The 23,441-nt window shown below is 40.4% G+C and overlaps 2 protein-coding genes across 5 annotated transcripts in view; both read right to left on the bottom strand.

Moving 5' to 3' along the window:
- Window positions 1-21,729, bottom strand: part of ABL1 (ABL proto-oncogene 1, non-receptor tyrosine kinase) — a gene marked incomplete at its 5' end in the record, with an annotated part of 132,703 nt that extends 110,974 nt beyond the window's left edge. For all 4 annotated transcript variants that reach the window (XM_082400719.1, XM_082400721.1, XM_082400722.1 and 1 more), the window contains one exon: window positions 21,594-21,729. In XM_082400719.1, coding sequence (XP_082256845.1) covers window positions 21,594-21,729 — 136 coding nt within the window. The remainder of the gene's footprint in view (window positions 1-21,593) is intronic.
- A 614-nt stretch (window positions 21,730-22,343) lies between these two features.
- Window positions 22,344-22,442, bottom strand: LOC309632865 (uncharacterized protein; the record flags this gene model as incomplete). Its single annotated transcript, XM_082400852.1, has 1 exon — window positions 22,344-22,442. The coding sequence occupies one exon, from the start codon at window positions 22,440-22,442 to the stop codon at window positions 22,344-22,346; it is 99 nt and encodes a 32-aa protein (XP_082256978.1).
- Between the last annotated feature and the right edge of the window lie 999 nt (window positions 22,443-23,441).

The raw sequence follows: 23,441 nt of genomic DNA, 5'->3' as shown, positions 1-23,441 counted from the left end.
AACTTAGATTACAGGTTAATTTTGCTAAATCATGCGGCTCTGATCTTTTGACAAACTCCTTCAACAAATATTTATTGAACATGTACTATCACTGTTCTATGTACTGGGGATACTTTCATGATGCTAACATCTGTAACTTTCATTGGCCACCAAATATCTCTGGAATTGGCTTGGCACTCAAGGTCATCACTGAAGTAGACCAAACGTGCCTTTCCATCTTAATCCATGTACTACCCTGAATATCCCAGCCAAGCTATTCCTAACATACTTTGCCCTTTGCCACCTGAAGCTATCGTCTCTCCCTTACTAGATAATAATCTCCCTGAGACTGTTCCCTAGTGTACTCAACAACGATACTCAGAGAAGGAAGAGTCCTGAGAAGCCCCACTGTGTTCAAATCCCTCCTTATTGCCATATCTTGCCTCCTCTTGAATATCCCCAGTGACAGAATAATCATGGTCTTCCAAGGCACCCATTCTATTGCTTGACTGCTCTCCTTGTCTGAAAGCTCTTTCCACACTAAGCCCAAACATGTCTTATTTTGTGACTGCCATCTACTTCTCCTAATTCTGCTTTCCAAAGCAGTGCAGGGTGAGACCAACTGCCTCTTATATGACCATCCTTTAAATATTTTCAGACAGCTAACACACCTTCCCTTAGTCTCCTCTCCTCCAAGCTCAAAACATCACCCAGGTTCTTTAACTATTCATTTTGCATTCATTCATTTAATATTTACTGAACATCCTATGTGATAGGCACTACCACACAATCTCTGCTCTAAAGGCATTTAAGAGGAAGTGACAGGGAGGCAATTATAACACAGTGCGATAAATAACACAGTGATAAGCAAAGAATGCTGTGGGAGCAGAGGAAGTGATACCTCTTTGGAGGGGGCGGATTCTGGTAGGTAGCAAGGAAATGACATGTAATCCCATTTTCTGAGCCATGACCATTTTTAGGTGAAATAATGGGCTCTTCAATTTTCAGAGACTGAAACTTGGTACTATTTATTTATATTAAACCCCAAATGTCATATTAAAAGGAGCACAATTAGAATAACTTAATAATATAAAGATATGTCATTTACTTTGCATCAGCTCATTTATTCTACTCTGCCATGCCCTTCTGAACTGAGGTTTTTAATTCTCAGATAATGGTTACCAGCGTTCATTTAATTGCCCGTCATAGCTCAGTAAGAACTCAAGCATCAGAAGCTACTGTGTTGGACTTAATCAAGGACCAAACCACAACTTAGCACAACTTATTACTATAAACCACTGCTTCAAGAGAAGATAAATGGTCAGGACTTCAAATGTAGTCTAAGTGATGATTAAATGTCCCTAAAAGTGATCTACAGCAACATTAAACCAGCGTGAACTGCAGCCTGACAGAAGCAAAAAGATAAGCCCATATCATGCTTGGGATCATGGTGGTGGTGGGGTCTGGTAGAGATTTTTCATTTAAAAAGATAATTTGGTAGAGAATCAGCATGATTTAGATTTTTTATTACTCATTAGAAAGCTATATAACACTTACCTCTTAAAATAGAACCAAGCATATCAACAACTCAGATAATACTTTATTTAAAAAATTTAAATTAAAGAAATTTAACAGAAGACAGATTAAATGGTATAAAAGAGACTTGGAACGTGTTATGGTACTGTACTGTATAACAATGCTATTAGGCGAGATTCTGCTGTAAGACTATAATGCTCTTCTTTCTTTAGCTATGATTCAGTTCACGCTTTTCTTCCTCATACTTATGAAGGCAACAAAAAGACAAAAATTAAAAGGCATGAAGTTTTCTTTTCTTTCTTTTTTTTTTAATAAATTTATTTTACTTATTTATTTTTGGCTGCATTGGGTGTTCGTTGCTGCGCGTGGGCTTTCTCTAGTTGCGGCGAGCGGGGGCTACTCTTTGTTGCAGTGTGCGGGCTTCTCATTGCAGTGGCTTCTCTTGTTGCGGAGCATGGGCTCTAGGCACGCGGGCTTCAGTAGTTGTAGTACGTGGGCTCAGTAGTTGTGGCTTGCGGGCTCTAGAGTGCAGGCTCAGCAGTTGTGGCGCACGGGCTTAGTTGCTCCGCGGCATGTGGGATCTTCCCGGACCAGGGCTCGAACCCGTGTCCCCTGCACTGGCAAGCAGATTCTTAACCACTGTGACACCAGGGAAGCCCCTGAAGTTTTCATATGAAAAGATGCTCACCATCATTAGCCGGCAGGGAAATGTAAATTAAAACCATAATGAGTACTCAACAAGAATGGCAAAAATAAATAATAATCATAATACCAAGTGCTGGCAAGGATGCCAGGACTTCTGGCATGAAAAGATGCTGGTAGGGATGTAAAATAATAGCCACTCTGCAAAATAGTTCAGAAGTTTCCTATAAAACTAAACAAACTTATCACAAGAGCCAGTAATATCCATGCCCAGAAATAAACCCATGCACTTATGGTTAATCTACAACAAAGGAGGCAAGTATATACAATGGAGAAAAGACAGTCTCTTCAATAAGTGGTGCTCAGAAAACTAGACAGCTACATATAAAAGAATAAAATTAGAACATTTTCTCACACGATATACAAAAATAAACTCAAAATGGATTAAAGACCTAAATGTAAGACCAGAAACCATAAAACTCCTGGAAGAAAACATAGGCAGAACACTCTTTGACATAAATTTTAGCTATATTTTGGGGATCTGTTTCCTAAGGCAAAAGAAGCAAACACAAACACAAACAAATGGGACCTAATTAAACTTAAGACTTTTTGCATAGCAAAGGAAACCAGTGACAACATGAGAGGACAACCTACAGAATGGGAGAAAATACTTGCAAATGATATGACCGATAAGGGGTTAATATCCAAAATATATATACAGCTAATAAAATTCATTATCGAAAAAACAACCCCATTAAAAAATGGAAAGAAAAACTGAATAGACATTTTTCCAAAGAAGATATACAGATGGCCAACAGACACATGAAAAGATGCTCCACATTACTAATCATCAGGCAAATACAAATCAAAACCACAATGAGATACCACCTCACACCTGTCAGGATGGCTGTCACCAAAAAGACCACAACTGACAAATACTCGCAAAGATGTAGAGAAAAGGGAGCTCTTGTACCTTGTTGGTGGGAATGTAAACTGGCCACTATGGAAAACAATATGAAAGCTCCTCAAAAAACTGAAACTAGAATTACCATATAATCTAACAATTCCACTCCTGGGTATATGTCCAAAGAAAACAAAAACACTAATTCAAAAAGATACATGCACCACAATGTTCATAGCAGCATTATTTACAAATAGCCAAGATATGGAAGCAACCTATCAACAGACGAATGGATAAAAAAAGGTGTGGTATATATATACATACAATGGAATACTACTCAGCCATAAAAAAGACTGAAATGTTGCCATTTGCAAGGACATGGATGGACCTCGAGGGTATTTTGCTTAGTGAAATGTCAGAGAAACACACATACTGTATGTTATCACTTATACGTGGAATCTAAAAAATAAAACAAGTGAATGAATACAACAAAACAGAAAAAAAAACAAGAGGGAGGCTGAGGGAAATGTGACTACAAAACAGGAGAAGAAGATGTAACAATGGAAGTGAGAGGTTGGAGGGATTCAAGGAAGGGGTCACAAGTCAAGGAATGCTGGTGGCCTCTAGAAGCTGGAAGAGGAAAGGAAGAGGTTCTTCCCTAGAACCTCTGAAGGAGCAAGGCCCTGCTGACACCATGACTTTGGGCCAGCAATACTAATTTCAGACTTCTAGTTTCCAGAATAGTGGGAAAAGAAATTCCTCTTGTTTTAAGCTACCCAGCTTGTGGTAATTTGTTACAGCAACCATAGGAAACTAAGATGCTAAGTGAAATGAAAGTGTGTATTCCCATAAAAACTGTACGCAAAGATTTATAACAACTCTATTCATAACCATCAGTAACTGGAAACAACCCAAATGTCCTTCAACAGGTGAGTGAATAAACAAACTGTGGTACATCCATACAACAGAATACTACTCAGTAATGAAAAGGAACAAACTATTGTTACATGCAACACTTGGATGCATCTCAAAGGCCTTGTGCACAGTGAAAGAAGCCAGTCTTAAAAGGTTATACACTGCATGGTTCCATTTACATGACATTCTCAGAAAGACAAAATACAGTGACAAGAACAGATCAGTGGTTGCCAGGGGGCAGGGGTGAGGGGAGGGAATGACTGTAAAGGGATCACATGAGAAAGGTTATGGGGGTTATGGAAGTATTTTGCGTCCTGTTGTGGTGGGTGGTAGTTACACAAATCTTTAAGTTTTATTTATAGTCTATTCTATATCTTCCCTACTTAAATCAGCACTAGCACAGTGACAAAGGAGAATGAAATAACTTCTGAGCCAGAAGAATTCTCCAAAGACGTTTGGGTCAGCCCACTTTCATTGCACAATTAAATATAAACTTAAGGGCTATAAAGTCAAAAAATGCTCCTATAGGGGAAGAGCCTCAAAGAAATTCACCTGTTCCCTTCATCATATGGGTAGTGAAGATGCTGGCAAAAAATAACATGGCTAAATGGCATAAGAAGGGAGGAGACTGAAAGCAGGGGCCTGGAAGACCAATCTCCAAATAACTGGCACAGAGCGTAAGGTTTACTTTAAATTCCTATAAATTTCTTTAAATTGACAGATTCCCAGAAAGTCATGAGGAGAATTAGCCATCACAACAACATAAAGAAAAAACACAAATACTCTGGTAGACCAGTAAATTTCTTAGGCTTTTGTCCACACAAGAAATCCTTCGGACCAAGGAAAATTAAAAGCTTGCTGGGTTGGTGACCACACACACTTATAAACCTCAGAACTCACCTCCAGCCAACTAACCACAATATATTACACCAAACTGTGCTTCACGAATCTGTCGTCTACACAGGTTCATAAATAAAACCTATGCAGACTCGGAGAAAAGAGCTGAAAAAATGTGTGCTAAACAAGAAGCAGTAGATTTAAGGATCAGATAACTTTGTCCTGAAGAAACAATAAATTACACGAGGAAAAGAAAGGCAGCCATCTGGTCAGAGGATGCTGCTTCTCACAGCAAGAACTGCCTGAAGGCCCAGACAAGGGAATCCTCAGGGCGAGTCATGAGAAGCCCGGATTTCATGCAGCAGGGGTGGAAAGATCTCTACAGCTCACATCCTCCAATCACCCTATAGGAAGTACTTTGAAAAAAAAAAAGTATTTACAGTTTAAGCAGGGGTCTTCTCTAGAATTTTCTGGAGGAGCTGCATTCCAGTGTCATCAATGTGTTCAGATATAACCCACGGATTTTACAGATAATCCATAATTACCAACCCTGTACAACCTTGTCTCAGGCAAACTGCTCATCACAACGTTATCACTACTAGAGTTTATTTCTTAATCTTTCTCTGGTGTAGTCTCTTTTGGCCTGCTCCTTATTACTGACAGGTATATTATTCCAGAATTATAAATAATAATAGCAGCAATAATTAATATTTGTTAGAGGCTAAGTGCCCGGCATTGTTAGACATTTTTTACTTATTATTTCATTTAATTCTCTCATCAACAGCACAATCAAGGTAAGTACTATATTCCCATTTTGCAAATCAGGAACCAGAGACTCCGAGAATTAAAACGACTTGTTGTACTGCCAGTTGCTAGCAATGCGCTCAACCAGTATCTACTACATCAGTCCTGATGCCTGCGGTCACGCTGCTGCTAAGTGGTAAACTGGGGTTTGAGTTCAGATAAAACCATGATTTCAATATCACCCCTGTCTCCCTGTTGGACTAGGAGATAAACACAGAAGCAGGAAATTGTCAAGGGACAAAATAACTATACATTCTATAGTCTGTACTTTCATTTCTGGGAAGGTTTGGTTTAACATATACTGTCACACTGTCAAGCCTTACTTTTCCAGGTCCACTTTTATTTATTAATTTGATCTTCAATTTGCTGGGAGCACAGTCTACTCTTTTAAAAACAGAATTCAGCCACAACCAAACAAGCAGGAATTTAATAATCAGCCAAACTGGGAGTTTTATGAAATCAAAAATGCTAAATTTCAACATTGATAAACATTTTTCCATATGCACTTCAAAGAACAGAGCTAAGGTCTGTTATCAAAAGAGTTCAGGCTGAAATCTGAGGGAAAGAACTTTAGAATGAGAAACCTAAATGTGAAAGTCATTTCCCGCTCACTCCGGGAGTTTCCATTTCCTATCATAAGCCAGAGTATGTAGGCAGAAGGAAGGGAGAAACGAGGAGCTTTGATTTTTTTTTTTCCTTCTACCGAAAACTGCAAATCAAAACAGCAGGGTGCTCTATTAGGTCGGCCAGCAAAAACCACCCACACACTAGACAATTAAAGGTCCCAAGGAAGGGTAGTACCCTCTCACCTCCCTACCTTTACTCCTTGCCCACGTGGTCTTCATAAAAGCAAACAGGTGAGAAAATTCAACTCCAAAACTTTAAATACAACTTTGGCAAAAGAAAAAAAAAAAAAATATATATATATGGTTTGCTTGCTCAAAAAATTTTCAGATGAGTACATAATTTTGGGGACTTCCCTGGTGGTCCAATGGTTAAGACTCTGCACTTCTACTGCAGGGGGCGTGGGTTCAATCACTGGTCGAGGAACTAAGATCTCACATGCCACATGGCACAGCAAAAAAAAAAAAAAAGAGTACATAAATTTTTACAAAAATAGAGACTGCCGCACTATATAATGGGAACCACCAGAAGTTTTTGAGCTACAAAACGCCAAGCAGATTGCAACTTAGCATAAGGGCTCTGACATTAATTGGTAACTATAATTTGCTTGCTCAAAAAATTTTTAGGGATAAAGGTACGTGATTTTTTACAAAAATAGAGACTGTTGCTCCACACAGTGGGAACCACGAGAGGGTTTTAAGCTACAAAACCCCAAACTTAGATTGTTCTTAGCATAAGGACTCTGGCATTGTTTGGTAACTTTTAAAAATAATATGCCAAGGGCTCTGCACAGAGTCTAGCACAGAGAAAGCACTCAAAGGGCAGCTACAACAGGTAAGGAATGTATGACATTCTGGTGTCTAAGATGGGTTATTTAGATGCAACCCATTGTCTGTGAATCAGGGACGGCCTCCAGTTTTCCTAATGCACTTCAGAAGAGATGGAAGTGCTTTTGCTGAAATAGGGCTCAACCTCCAGCCAGCGGAGAAAAGCTTTTAAATGTAGTCACCCGTACTTCTCAGAAGTCTGTCAGGAGAGTGCACTGTATTGGGTTAATAACTGAAAAGCCATGTGTGCATCCCATCTGACTCACTGCCAAGCATACATCCTCAAAATGACATCCACTGCAGCTGGAGCCCATAAGTGGTAAAATGTACCAATATTCCTCACAAATGGCCATCCCTTGAGTTCAGCCAAAACCAAAGACAACCAGAGAACACACATGACACTGTAACCTTGATGGGCCTAGGAATGAGACTCACACCACAACAGAGGACTTAGACTATGGGGCAAATGGCCGAGTTCCTCCCTCTTGTCTGTAAAGCTTTTGATTTCTCTGTCGAATCTGAATGAGAGCCTTGCCAGGTAGAGTAATCTTGGTTGTAGGTTCCTCCCTTTCATCACTTTAAATACATCAAGCCATTCCCTTCTGGCTTACAGAGTTTCTGCTGAGAAATCAGCTGTTAACCTTATGGGAGTTCCCGTGTATGTTGTTTGTCGTTTTTCCCTCGTTGCTTTTAATAATTTTTCTTTGTCTTTAATTCTTGTCAATTTGGTTACTATGTGTCTTAGCATGTTTCTCCTTGGGTTTATCCTGCCTGGGACTCTCTGTGCTTCCTGGACTTGGGTGGCTATTTCCTTTCCCACGTTAGGGAAGTTTTTGACTATAATCTCCTCAAATATTTTCTCGGGTCCTTTCTCTCTCTCTTCTCCTTCTGGGACCCCTATAATGCGAATGTTGGTGCATTTAATGTTGTCCCAGAGGTCTCTTAGGCTGTCTTCATTTCTTTTCATTCTTTTTTCTTTATTCTGTTCCACGGCAGTGAATTCCACCACTCTATCTTCCAGGTCACTTATCTGTTCTTCTGCCTCAGTTATTCTGCTATTGATTCCTTCTAGTGTATTTTTCATTTCAGTTATTGTATTGTTCATCTTTGTTTGTTTGTTTTTTAATTCTTAGGTCTTTGTTAAACATTTCTTACATCTTCTCGATCTTTGCCTCCATTCTTTTTCCAAGGTCCTGGATCATCTTCACTATCATTATTCTGAATTCTTTTTCTGGAAGGTTCCCTATCTCCACTTCATTTAATTGTTTTTCTGAGGTTTTATCTTGTTCCTTCATCTGGTACATAGTCTTTTGCCTTTTCATTTTGTCTATCTTTCTGTGAATGTGGTTTTTGTTCCACAGGCTGCAAGATTGTAGTTCTTCTTGTAGTTCTTCTTGCTTCTGCTGTCTGCCCTCTGGTCTGGGTTCCTCTCTCTTGACGACTGGTCTGAAAAGGGCACAGAGTCCCCTGCTCGAGAAGGTCTGGGTCAGATGTACTGCAGCCCCCAGAGCCCCGGTGCTATGCAGTGGCAAGCAGCTGGGTGTCACCAATCCTAACCAACCTACTTTATCCCTTTTCTTAGGCCCTCATCCAATTTCCTTTTTACTACATTTTTCTCACCTCTCTCTTGTTTTTCTCTGTACTGGATTGTAAATGCCTGAGGACAGGTGTGGTCTTGCCCTCTTCTGGGTAAGCCACAATTCTTGGCCAAAACATGCTCTCCAGTGGGTTAACTGGCATCCCTGCTCATGGGTCTGCAACGGCATCTGTGGGCACAGGCAGACCCATGACTAGCACTCACACAGAGCAGAGCAGCCGCCCACTTAGCTTAGGAACTTTGTACCTGAGCACAGAGAAGGAGGCAGTTTCCAGTTCTTTCCAGCCCTACAATGAAAGGACATCCCAAAGAGCAAGGACGTGGCTCTTTGGACTGTGTATTTGTGACCATTCATTACGGGATTCATTATGAATTTACTGATAAGTTCTCCAACAAGCCAATTTAAACAAAAACTTCATTTCTATTAAAGAATCGTAAGTTACTGGCCCTTCTGACTCACTATCAACATCATGATTACACATTCTTACAAAGCAATGATGTGAACTTACACAGAAAGTCATACCAGGATTTGATCAACTTATAAAAATCCATCCAGTAACGATGACTTCATAAGTTGGAAACACTGTAACCCAAATGCACCCTGAAAACTGCTCTTAGGACACCTACATTTTTCTTACTTTGATCATGTATTACTTTTACTAGGAAATGATTACTTTTCATTTGAACAGGAATTAAAGTAACACTCATCAGGCTGACTGAACTTCGAATTACTTTCTGAATCAAATCTTCTTTGAATAATTTACAGAAATGCATGTTTTTTTAATAAAAAACAATGTAGCTATTTAAAAAATAATACATCTTTCTTATATTTCCTGAAGGCTTTTCTCTATTGTGCCCATATCTTAATTAAACTTAAAAAAAAGAGCCCTCAAAAAAATTTTTTTCAGGAAACACTACGCATTTAATTTAACTGACAATGACATGATGGCATGTTCGTGAATTAGACAATGCCAAGGAGGGTGCTACTAATTAAACGTCACATGTCATGGCTCAGCCGAAGTAACACAGGGCTATGCAGGCAGCTTACTGCGAACACATAACAGAGGCAATGCACTTTTCTGTATTTCAAGAGCTCTATTTTCCCTGCTAGACTGAAAAGGCTCACATATCACCCCCCAACACCCAAAAAAAACAACACATTTCTCTAAGGGTAAAAATTTTTCCTTACCTTGTAGCCACTGAACAATATATTTTGTTCTGAATAGTGGGGGGTGGAGAGTAGTAACTATTACTATTACTCATAATAGCATGTTTTAACATTTTTATGTGTTATCGTTCATCCACACAAACCACCGGATCCCAGCAACTACCTCAAATGCGATTCTCAAACAAAAACAAACCTTCCAGATGTGCTAATAATGATCACTTCTTAATTTCCATTTTTTCGTTGCTGTTAAAAATATCTGAAATTGTTGTTGTGTTAAATAACTTAATACATTACAAGTGATTGGACTAGTGCCTGAATATAGTACGCACTCATCAAATGTCACCTGTCAGTACTGTCAGCCTCCGGAAGGAAGGGCAATTGAAAGACAAACATTATCATGACATTTCTTTCCCCTTAGGCAATGTTCTGACTATATCTTAGGCTATGAGGTTCTTAGCATTGGGATTTTTTTTTTTTTTGGTTTTCCTCCTAATTGACCGTCATTTCTCAAGAACGGACACTGTTGTGAGGTAGAAGCTGTTTTAACATTTAGGCAAACAGTAGCCAGAAGCATTCTTCAAGGTAGATACCGGAACTGAGCTGAGTCCTTGACCAGCCTTTCCCCCTGAGCACTCAGCAGGCTTTACCACTCTCCCCGTGGCTTCCTCGAAGCACAGTCTGGAACAAACATAAAAGGTCCTTAAGCCAGAAGTCCTGCGTTCTTTAAAGCTGCCCGGCGTTCAGCACGTTAGCTGGAGGTGCCAACTGCAGGACAAGCCAGGCTGTAGGGGCACAGCAGGGCTGGCAGTGGCTGAGCCAGTCAGTGCCCGAGAAGTGGCAGCAGCCAGGCCGCACGGCCAACCCAGGACTGGGTTTTAAGACAATATAACTAACGCGTTATCTTTAACAAAGTGCTGCTCTAACGTGGCAGTCCAGCAGTACACCTCAGGGATATAATTAGTACACTGTGCTAGGGAGAAGTAAGAATATCCTTATAACACAGGATTTTGCCAATTTTACAAAACATAAAAACAAGTGTGAAAGTGGTATGTAAATTAAGAGCCTAACAAATATAAAGAATTATAACATCATTTGTCAATGGAATCTGTCGTTTTTCTCTCAAAAGATGGAAAGGTGAAATAATTGATCAAGTTAAAATGTATTGCTTTTTCAGCGAGAACACCGGTGGTGCAAGTAATAGTAAACCCAACACAAAATGACTTAAACTATAAGGAAACATACGACGTCACATAATTCAAAGTCCAGAGGCAAGCTGGCGTAGCAGCCCCACGTTGTGCCCACTCCCTCCCCCACTCCACCCCCAACACCAACCCCCCCCAAGGCTTTCAGGCTCCAGCCTGAGCCTGGCTGCCCTCTAGGTTTACACTGACGACCAGAAGCAAAGACGGTCCACCCCCAGCTCCAGGGAAGAAAAGGCCTTGCTTTCCATCAGACTGGGTCAACTCAGAATGCTATGACTGTCTTAGACCAGGGGTGCTCAATCCTGGCTGCCTGTTAGAATCACCTGGAGAATTAAAAACAAAAACAAGGGGACACTTTGCAGCCCTTATGGTCAGAGCGTTCTATTTCAATAGTCCCTTACCCTCCCTCGCAATAAACTTTTTGAATAAAATCTCTCCTTAATAGAAAACCAAGCAAAAAACTGATGCTCGGGCATCTCCCCAGGCCAATTAAATCCTCCCTAGGGGTGGGACCTGGACAGAAGTCTTTTTAAGCTCCTGAGATTTTAATGTACAGCTACGGCTGGATACCACCTAATCAGGCCCCCTCCGGCGGCTGGGATGGGGTTGTTTCTTGTGAGATACCCGGGCAGTGACGGATCAGAGGACAGCGGATGCTGTGCAGGCAACCAACCTGGCCCTGCGCAGTTCCCTACTTCAGCATTTGCCACATAATGAACCTGGTGAGATGGTTCACGGCAAGGTAAATATGTATGTCCATTAAGCATGTTCAAAATGCTCAACCTAGCTCATAGGAGAGCTACTAATTAAATCCATAGTAAATCCAAAATACTATCACTTACTTAAAAGTCCCCAAACTTGGTAACACTCTCTCAGCTCGGCTCTGGGGATACAATCACTCTTGTGCATTACTAGTGAAGGGAACGTAGCTATCAACATAGTATCCATATTAATATCTATCTATCTGCTACTACTATCTACTAAGTAATATCTAGCTATTAATAAAAATTACAAATGCATTTACCCTTTAGCCCAGTACTCCCATTTTTAGGAATCTCTCCCACAGCTATACCTGCACAAGTATAAAATGACAGATATAAGGTTATTCTTGCAGCTTTGTCCATAATAGCTAAAGACAGGAAACAACCCAAATATCCAGAAACAGAGGACTAGTTGAAAAACCAATGGTACTTCCAAGACAGTGGGATACAACAGAAGCCAACGGAAAGAATGAAGATATCTATATTCCAATATGGAGAGATCCTAAGGATACATTAAGTGAAAAATTTTAAAAGTACAGAACAGTATATACTGCATGCTATCGTTTGTTTAATAAATATATATTTGCAAAAGAAACACTGGAAGGATAAGAGAAACTAATAAAACTGGCTTCCCAAAGGGAGTAGTGGAATAAAAAGGATAGAGAGGCCTGGGATAGAAGCAAGCTTCTCAGAATAGACATTTGTAATATAGTTTTATAGTTTAAATGTATGTAATGTAGTTTTGTAGTTAAATCAGAAATTGTACTATTTGAAATTATTAAAAATTTTAAAATAAAATTTAAAACTGTCACAAAGCATGGAAAATTTATAGGTTTCTAAAATTATGAACAATAAAATTAAATTTATTAAAGCATAAATTATAAGTTATAAATGCCTAAATAAGGTACTTTGTTATGTACTAGCATCCCCAAACACCCAACTACCAAAAGGTAAGAATATTCAATATAGTGTCAAAAACATATTCCACAAAGCAGTAAAAAAATAAACTTCTTGATTAGATGCATTCTAAATCTAAACACCCCGCTGCTCCATTTCAACGTTGTGAAGATTTTCAAAAGGCATTAGTCCATCTTCAAAAAAGTAATGTTTTTGACAGAAAAAATACTCAAGCTATCAAAAAACACTTGATTTCAACCCCAGCTCTATAATGAATCAGCAATATAATCCTAAAAACACTACTTCACCACCCTGAACCTCAGTTTTCTCTACTGAAAAGGAGGAATAACATCTATCCTATCTACATCATAGATTTCCCCCAAAAAAGTATATGAAAGTGCTTTTAAAATATTTAGATCTTTACACATCCATAAGAAACACCCTCTGTAATTCAGGATTCTACAGAATCACCAATAAAACCATGAATTACTAAATGATATTTCAGAAGCAGAAAGTACAGAAGTTGAGGTTGAATCTACTCAATACCAGGGCAAATTCAGGAGTTGTTTGTTTTGACCAAATTCTTAATACTGGATTGGCTGCCTTTCTTTCTTTCTCATAAAAGTGAAAATGCCAAAAATAAAATCTATTTAAGTGAAGGTTCCAATTAAGTTTAGGTATTACTATAAATTCAGCCCAATACTCCTGTGCTATACTGTATTTCCAGATTCAGTTAGTGGCCACAAGCAGCCCTTGGCATAAAAAGATGAGAACCTAGGTGAAAGGTACTGTTGGCTCCAACAGGGGTCTCCCCACCACTTAACCACCAAGATCAAATTGAACAAGTATCCCCTTACTTCAGCCCGTTTATTGGACCTACCCCACACTGTTGATTCAAAGGCAATAACCACTTTCCCAAGCAGATGGCCAATGGTGGTCCTCAGGATTGTAAACTGGACACAAAGAGTCTTTTGTTGGCTAGCTACCTTGCCGCCTTGTTCTGGGGTAGTCTGCTGTCCTACCCCAGACTGACACAGTCCATGATACAGAGGGGGCATTGAGAAAATCACTTAACTAGATTCAATTCCATATTTACTGAGCATCTAGCCTGTAAAAAATATAGTGCTTGACCCATGAAGATGTATGAACTTGGTCTCTACCATCAAGGAACCAAGTACTAAGTATCAAAGAAAATTTGAAAGAAAATTTTTAATTTAAAAGCATTTTAGGACTTCCCTGGTGGGGCAGTGGTTAAGAATCTGCCTGCCAGTGCAGGGGACATGGGTTCAATCCCTGGTCCAGGAAGATCCCACATGCCACAGAGCAACTAAGCCCGTGAGCCACAATTACTGAGCCTGCGCTCTAGAGCCCACGAGCCACAACTACTGAAGCCCACCCACCTAGAGCCAGTGATCCGCAACAAGAGAAGCCACTGCACCACAATGAAGAGTAGCCCCCGCTCACCACAACTAGAGAAAGCCTGCGCACAGCAATGAACACCCAACGCAGCCAAAAAAAAAAAGAATGACCCCTAGAGTAAGGGCCATGCCTATGAACTGAGGATAAATCCAAAATAGACTCAATCTAACAAAACACAAACCAAACTTCAGGGTCAAAAGAGTATGTCAGTAACTTAATTTCCTGTCAGAACAAAATGAAAACCTCTCTAAAGTAAGACAAGATCCAAAAATCCCTACAATGTAACATACATAAGTCTGACATATAATAAAAAATGATTAAACATGCAAAGAAGCAGGAAAATGTGATTCATAATGTAGAGAAAAAGCAATCAATAAAAATAGACCCCAAGATGACCTGGATATTTAAATAAACAGACAGATCTTTATTATAAATACCTTCAAGGATTTGGAGGAAAAGATGGACCTAATGAGTGAAAAGATGGTGAATCTCAATAGAAAAATGCAAACTATAAAAAAGAACCAAATGAAAATTTCACAATTTAAAATGACAATATCTGAAATGAAAATTTTAAAGAAACTTAAGACTGGAAACTGCAGAAGAGTTAGTGAACTTGAACACAGATCAACAGAAAGTATCCCAACTGAAAAACAGAAAAAAAAAATTAAGTTTTGGTGACCTAACAGAGCCTCAAAATACATGAAACAAAAACTAACAGAATACTTATAGTTATATTTTCATTCTCAATATTGCTCATGTATACCTATTCTTTTTCTTCATCAATCTTGCTAGACGTTCACCTAATTTACAAATTTCTTTCAAAGCCAGCTTTTGGTATTTTTATCATTTCTTAATTTGTTTTTTTTTTTTTTGGTTGTGTCGGGTCTTCATTACTGCACATGGGCTTTCTCTAGTTGTGGTGAGTGGGGGCTACTCTTCGTTGCGGTGTGTGGGCTTCTCATTGTGGTGGCCTCTCTTGTTGTGGAGCACGGGCTCTAGGTGCGCGGGCTTCAGTAGCTGTGGCATGTGGGCTCAGTAGTTGTGGCGCACAGGCTTAGTTGCTCCACGGCATGTGGGATCTTCCCAGACCAGGGCTTGAACCTGTGTACCCTGTGTTGACAGGCGGATTCTTAACCACTGTGCCACCAGGAAAGTCCCTTAATTTCTGTTTTTATTTTTACCATTCTCTTCCTTCTGTGTACTGTGGGATTACTTTGTTTTTCTAGCTTCTTTAGTTAATTGCTTAGCCCCCTCCTTCCCCCACCCCTGCCATCTTTGTTTTCTAATAAACACTTTAAAAGCTAAAAAAAAATTTTAAGATAGAATTAAAAGCAAAGAAAACCCAAAATCTATCATAGCTGTGATTTTTAACATCCCCGCTCAGTAACAAAAGAGACCAAAAAGAAACTTAGCGAAAGTACAGATAAGAAAAGTATACAAAAAATAAGTAAGGCTGTAGAAGATTTTAAACAGCACTGTCAACCAACTTGATCTAATTCACATTTATAGAAAATTACAACCAACAACTGCAGAACACATATTCTTTTCAAGTACAAATGGAACACTCAGTAAGACAGGTCATAGGCTGGGCCATAAAATTAATCTCAGTAAATGTCAAAAAACTGAAATTTTACAGAGGATGTTCTCTGACCACATGGAATTAAGTTAGAAATCAGTAAGATATCTAGACTCTCCCAAATATCTGGGAAATAAACACTTCAAAAACAACACATCAAAATCTGTGTTCAAGAAGGAAGTGGGACCCAAGCAGAGTTTTGAAAGGCAGGTGGGTTTTGAACCCACAGAAGAGTGACATCAGGGGCACAACCACCAAAAAGGCAAGGAGTCAGGGAACTGCAGAATACGCACACAGAAGACCTTAAGGGAGTGCTTCTTTTAACTGAAGCTCATCATCTAAGTAGCAATTTTAATCTTTTTATCCTGTAGACCCAGATAATATGCCTGACATACTCCTATGGGTATAATTCCTAACTCAATCATGTTAACTCATCCTTTTTCCTCCCACTCATAAAATTTATCTCTTTGCAACACACTTCACAACACACCAGCGGTTATCACACGGAGATCTGAAGCACAGATCTTAACCAATACAAAATGCTTTCTTGTTTTCTCCAATTTCTATTATTTTCTTTAATGGATGTTTCATTTAAATAAGGTAAAAACTCTTTTTGTTAAATCATCTTTGATCATCCTCCGTTACTTATCCCATAACTGAAATTTCTGTATTCTTCTATATTATAAGCATATTTCTTAAAGTGGGCAATAAGATTTCATGAAAAACAAGAAACCATACAAAATGTATTAGACTATGGAAAATAACAGGATGCCTTAAAAAAAATGTACAAACATACAATTTTGCATTTTCTTAGTTCATGTACCACAACCCCAATACCCAACATAAATATAGGGATATAATCTTTCCAAACAACCTCTTTTTAAGGATCTGATTGAATTTTAATACCTGTAAGACTCAATAGCTGTATGTTCTCCCACCTCCTGATGTGTTTGAATGCTTAGTATAATTTAACAGTGATGAGAATTACAGTGTTGATCTATCAAGTTCCTATTCGATTACCTTGAATAAAGTTTTATTTGAAAACAGTTTTAAATTGAGAGTAAACAATTTCTTAAAATCATTTTTCAGTTAAGGTCATAGCAAAACATCTGATATAAACAAATTAAATAAGTAATACCTTGAAGGACATAGATGTACTAACTTAAAATTAGAAAATCCAGAAATAATTTGTAGAGAAAAAAAAAAGCTTCAATCTTTTTAAAGCATTAACTAGAAAAGCATTACAAAACTTTAAAAATTGAGATGATTTTATATTAAAAATATTCACTACCAAGAAAAACAGGAAAAATTGTGTGCAATTTTTGTTTAACTCTGCAACTTTCTGATTTAGAGGAAAAAAAACCCACGGAGATATAGGATTTAAAAATCATTCCCATGCAAAATTTGAATGTCGCCCCCGCCCCGCAAAAAAAAAAAAAAAAAGCACAAAAGATTCAAACTAATCCTATATAAAAATGTAAAGTCTTAATATCATAAACTACTGAATAGCACCTTACTTATATGAAAGACACATACAAGGAGATTTCCCTTGGGGATGTCATCCATTCTCCTAGCTTTAAATACCATCTAGAACCTGGTGACTCCCAGGTTCTCTCACCAACTTGGATTGCTTCCCTGAATTCAGACTTGTAGACCCAACTGTGTATCTGTCATATCCACCTGGATGCTTAACACGCACTTCAGCTCCAGATCTTCATCCCCCAACCCATTCCCCAAACCCCGCTCCTCTAGTTTACATTTCAGTAAAAGGCAACGCCATTTTTCCAGTTATTCAGTCCAAAAACGCTTGACTTCCCTCACACCCCACGTCTCATATCTAATATAAGAGCAAATCTAGTCTGCCGTGCCTTCAGATATTCACAGAATCTGACCCTTCACCACCGCCACACCCTGGGCCAAGCCTTCACCATTCTCATCCAGGGTAGTGCCATCAACAGCCAAGTGGAATCCCTCCTTCCTCCTTTGCTTTCCTTCAGAACGTAGCAGCCAGAGAGATTTTATTAAAGCGTAAATCAGGCCCTGTTACTCCTCCCTCAAAATTCTCCCAACACATGAGTAAAAGTCAAAATTCTTGAAATGGACAACAAGGCCACATTCTTCTCCAGCCACCTCCCCCCACCCCCCATTTCATCCCCTACAACTCTCCTTCTGCCCTCTCTGCTCCAGCTACTCTAGGCTTCTCCGTGAACCTGCTAAGCAAGCTCTGCCTAGGGCCCTGTGCGCCCTGATTCCCCTCTGCCTGAAAGCCATCATTTCCATGGCTTGCTCCCTCACCTCCCTCCTCAGGTCTTTATTCAAATGCCACCTTCTCAGTGGGGCCTCTCTAGCCACCCTAACTAAAATCACCCCCCCCCAATATTCCCTGCCCCCTTTTCTATGTTATTCTTCTCCTCAGCACCTACCACCACCTAATATACTCTATATTTTACTTATTTAGCTTATTTATGGTCTGTCTCCACCCACTAGAATGTAAGTTTAATGAAGCATTTTTATTCACTAATGTATCACCAATGACTAAAACACTACCTGGAACATAGTGTGAGCTCAATAAATATTTGTTGAAGAAAGAAGGACACACTAAGGTAAACAGGTTTACTAGTGAATGCTTTCAATCCTGTTTTACCAGCTTTCATAAAAGTGAATTTTCTTAGTCAAGACACCGAAATTTGGAAGGAACATATGGTCCCTGAAATAATATCATGGTTTCCTTTTTTTTTCCCCTGTACATATGACCAGCCCTTTGACCCTGAAAGATCCTAGCAAAAAGCTGCCATCTGCCCACTCCTTTCAGGTTCACCACCACCATGTAACATTATTCTTGGCTTCCAGATTCACGTCTGGTTCAACGTTGTATGTTATGGCTGCGAGTTTTTTAATCCAGTCTATACGGATGTTAACCAACTCTAGAAAGATCAGCCTCTGAGAGATCAAGAACCATTTGTTCCCCTAGAAAAAGTACACCCGAAGTCCAAAGAAATTGACTTGTCTTCAGTAAAACATGATCTAGGCAACTTCTTTCATTAAAAGGTGCTACAAAGAAGTGATTATTTGGTTGGGATGCCACCAATTTGGTTTTTAAACCCTCATAATTTGGGTATTACAAAATAAAACAAATATGTTGTAAAAGGTCTGGAATATCACAAATGCAAAGTAAAAAGTGAAAGTTCTCTGTGCTGTTCCACCTAAATCCCAATTCCCTAGAGATTAACCACTATGTCAGTCTAAATCCTTCCACACTTTTTTCTGTGCATGTACAAATAAATAGTTAATTTTTGTTTTACAAAAATAGAGCCATACCATGCAAACTGATCCCCAAATTGCTTTTTTCCACTTACCATTACATGGGCATCTTTCAGTGTTGGTACTTTAGAGTATGCTGGCAATACACATCCTTATATGACTTTCCTTTTTTTTTTTGAGCACGCCCTTATATGACTTCTTGATGAACTTTCTGTAGCAGCAGTTCTAAAACTTTATCTCATGACCACTTTACTCTCTTGAAAATTATATAGGACCCCAAAGTGCTTTTGTTTATATAGGTTATCTCGCCAATATTTACCACAGTATAAATTTAAACTGAAAAATTTAAATCATTTATTCATTTGTTCACCTAAAAATAAACAGTTTATTAACACTGGAAAATAACTTGTTTTCCCCTGTTTATACATAATTGTAGGTATTGTTCTTTGAAGCTACACCAAACTCACTAAGTGGTAGTTTCTTAAAGATTAGTTTTGAGTAGAATCTAAAACTCTATCAATTAATTTTTGTATTCTGTTACATTAAAATCCAATGGTCCATCTTGCACCTTGAATGAATCTTTTTTACCTGTGCCTGATTTTATAACATCATGTGTTGATCATTTAGAAAATATCAGTTCACTGAATTATGTAGATTTTCCAAATAATACATTCCATTATAAGATATCAAAATAGCACATTTGTAAATATTACCACCAATCTCTACATCACAGTAGCAGATACAAGTTTTCCAAAACCCTAATTTTCGCTGGAAAGCAAAAATGTTATCATTGACAACAGACACTACCAGTTGTCTTCCTTGAAAGACTCTGTTATACATTTTTTAATCTGAATAACCATAGTTTGTCGGCAAAAATGGTAGTCCATGAAAAAAGTGGCAAGTTCAGCTCGCAACTAACCACTGCCCAAGCACTCTTCCTAGAAGACAACCAGCAAACAAAATTACTTCCCCGTTCATCCACAGAAGATTAACAAGATATATACACAAGAGTCAAGAGTTAGTAAAATTAATAATTTTTGCTGCTTCACCAGGAACGTTCTTAAGTGAAAACCAAAAAGAAAATTTTTTTTTTTTTTACTATGAGTGCATGGCCTGAAGGATACAATGGCTACTATAGTTAGTTGCCACAGCCTTGATTCATGCTTAGGAGCCTGCATTACTTTTGCACCAATAGAGCAAAGAGTGCAAATAACGTCTTAGTATTGTGTTAATACGAAAAGTTTTAACCTCTGGACCCCCTGAAGGGGTATAAGGCACATGTAAGGCACTACAGTGTTCTATACCAGGATAGTTTCCTAGAAGTGAGATTACTGGGTCACTGGTATGTACATTGTAGATTCTGATAAGTTTGGCCAAAGCTCTCCAAAAAGTCTGTACCAATTTTCACTAAGGTTGCATGATCATCACTAATTAAAAATGTGAACAATTCACTTTATAAATCCTGAACTTGGGAAGCGCCATAACATATTACTATATTCGCCTGTCTAAAACCAATGCTAAAATATAACTAATGTTTCAAGGCAAAGTAAAATCCAAGTACTCAGATTATTTAGATGACGATTTCCGTTAAGAAAATCAATCTCAACTGTCAAATGCAAGTTCACTGAATAGAGAACTTTGTTCACTGTAGTCACCCATTGTTAAGGGTATTTGTGATTGAATTTCAAAGTATATGCTACTTGCACACGTCCTACATTTGCTAATAGGGTGGGTGAGCTCAGTTGATATTTTAATATAAAGTACACAGTCTGAAAAATGTCAGGCTGTGACAGTACAAACAGGACCCTAATTAACTGGCGCATGGCTGTCCCCTGTCCCAGACATCAGTCTAAGCTGACACTTAGCATTAAAACTTCACACAAAATGACTCGACGTGACCAGTATAATATGTACTGTCGGCACTCAAATGCCAGTGACGTTCATAAAAATGTCAAAGACAACCTTTCTTGCCCCAAATGTCACATGAAACAGGGAGAGAGGAGGAGGAAAAAGCTCCATCCATGGCAAAGGAGTACTCCTGGCGTAAGGTGCAATAACTAGAAGCTGGGGGTCCTCAATTCACAAGGAATGCTGCCTCCCCCGCCTCGACTGTTCCCACATAGCTCCAAAGTGAGTATTTTCAAGTTCTACTTATGATTGAAAAGGTCAAGAATATTAGTGTCAACTAGGACCTGTGGTTTTTAACTTTGAGGGGAGCACAAACCCCTTTGAGGGTATGGTAAAAGCTCCCTGTAGATAAAGTAGTAAAAGATCCCCGCACGCCAGGGGAAGGAAGAGCCCATGCGTTAGATCAGAGCAGAATCGTGGACTGTGGATCCTGAGAAACCACTTAAATCCAACCTCCTCAGGAAGGTGGAATAGTAAAATGGCTTGTCCAAGGTCAACAGTGAGTTAGAAGGGGAATCAGGCAAAAATAACCAACTCAAAAGAGATTTTGAATAAAGCCATCCAGTGTCACCAAGTAACTTTTTCTTATACAAAGAAAGTTCCACCAGAAACTAAGAGATAACTACAGAAACAGAAGTTTTAAGTAAAACTGGAAAGAACCGACAAGGGCTGTGGTTCAAAAGTTCCTTAGGCATCCCGAAGCTGAAAACAGGACCAGGAAAGCTTGAAAAGCACTCACCATGTTCCACAAAAACATTGCAGTGTGGACCCCCATGCCTCGATGATTCTTTCTTCCCTGCTCCTTTGATAAAGTGCAGGGCAGGCAAACTTGGCCTTCTCTGGTCCCCAAGAACTTTTCCAGGCTGCTGCCCCATAAAGTAACGATAGGCACCCCTTTCCAGAAGAGGGTTCAAGATCTTTCAGAATTGATCAGTGAGCTTAGAAGGAAAACGATCTATATGTGGGATTTCACATTCACCGCATCTCCACAAGTCAGTAATTGAGGTCAATCACAAGACATCTTCCACAGTGAAAGGAAGCGAAGATTTTAGGTTGACATATGTAAACAGAGGAGTTCAGATTATATTCGCAGTTTATCAATTCGAAGTAATGTAATTGCCTTGTGATCCCAAAGTTTCTTGATTTTAAGTGTCTTTTACTGGCTGAGTAAGTTTCTTCCCTTTCAAGGAGAAAAACCTAAACAGAAATATTCACAGGGTATGCTGTACAAGGGTCAGTAAGGCTAAAGTCATGTCGATTTCCACACATCAAGGAAACGTTGATCGTGTTTGGATGCTCCTCCAGAACTTTTCCTGGGGAAGTCACCCAGCCCCTATCTTGGTGTCTTCATCTTCCGACAAACTTCCTGCTGCACTAGCTGCCGCTCCTGCTTCTCTACCCTGCTCTCCGGAAAAGGACACGGGTCACCCCGACTTCAGCGAGGGCTGGCCCTCCACTCAGACGAGAAGGAATGCATTGCCAGCAACTTTTAAGTCCGCTTTTTAAAAGGCCTGTGAAACCAGTCCAAGCTTTTCCTTTGCATTAAAGTTTTTGGCTGGGCTGAGACTAAGGGGGCCGTAGGTGACATTGGAAGAAGTCAGGGCATTAGAGCCTCACGGGAGCAACCTGGGGGGAAGGGGAGGCCCCTTGACAGCAGGGATGGGATTTGAATGGGGAGCTCCGAGGCCAAACCTGGGGCCGGGAGTCGGAGCAAGGAGCGGCTCGGGGGCAAGAGGGAGGCTGCCGGGACGAGACACGGGCGGCTTACTCCGGGGGCGACGCTCCTCCACGCCTCAGGAAACGGGGTGTCCTAGGTCTGGGGAAAGAGACCACCCCGAGGGTCCCAGAGCCGGGGCGGGGCTGTAAGGGACGAAAGACTCTCGCGGCCCCGAAGGCGGGTGGCGGGCGGAGAGGGGGGAGGAGGCCCGGCTGCCTCAGCTGCTCCGAGCCTGGGGGTCTCTGCCCGAAACACCCCCTCCCCCGGCCCCGGACGTTGCTACGGCCGCCGCCGCCAGGCAGTCACATCCCCCGGGCTCCGTCGCAGGACCCGACCTCCCCCCGCAGGTAGGGGCCGTGGACAACGGAAGGGCTCCTCAGCCGCAGGACCCGGGAACCGGCTCCGGCTCCAGCGCTGTTCAGGGACGGTCACCGACCCCCGCGGCCGCCATGATGGATTACGAGCCGCTCACAACGAGGCCAGGCCCCGCCTCCGGCCCCGCCCCCAGTGACGTCAGGTGCGCGCCGCGAGGTGACCGGGACCCTCCCGGCACCGCTTTCTGGGACGCCGCCGCGCCTTTCGGCTCTAGTCTTCCTGCCCTCCGGAGCCCAGCCCCGCACGACCTGTTAAATGTATTTTTTCCGAGCGCAAGGTGAGTGGTAAGGAAGCTCCCGCCTCCCCTGTACTGCCATTGGTCCCCGAGAATCCGGGTCAGATCACTCTCCTGTATCCCATTGGCCGTTAGGGACAGTACGGCTAGAGCTCCCAGCCAACCACTTTCGGCGTAGCCCGCAGGGCGTGCTGGGAGTTGTGGTCCTGCGGCGCCAGCCCCTGTCAGCGCTCGCCGGGGACTTGCCTTCTACTCCCAGC

Source organism: Balaenoptera borealis (genome assembly GCF_965194805.1).
Source record: "Balaenoptera borealis genome assembly, chromosome: 8".
NCBI lineage: Eukaryota > Metazoa > Chordata > Mammalia > Artiodactyla > Balaenopteridae > Balaenoptera > Balaenoptera borealis.
The sequence above is the reverse complement of the archived record's forward strand: the minus strand, read 5'-3'. Positions and strand labels throughout refer to the sequence as shown.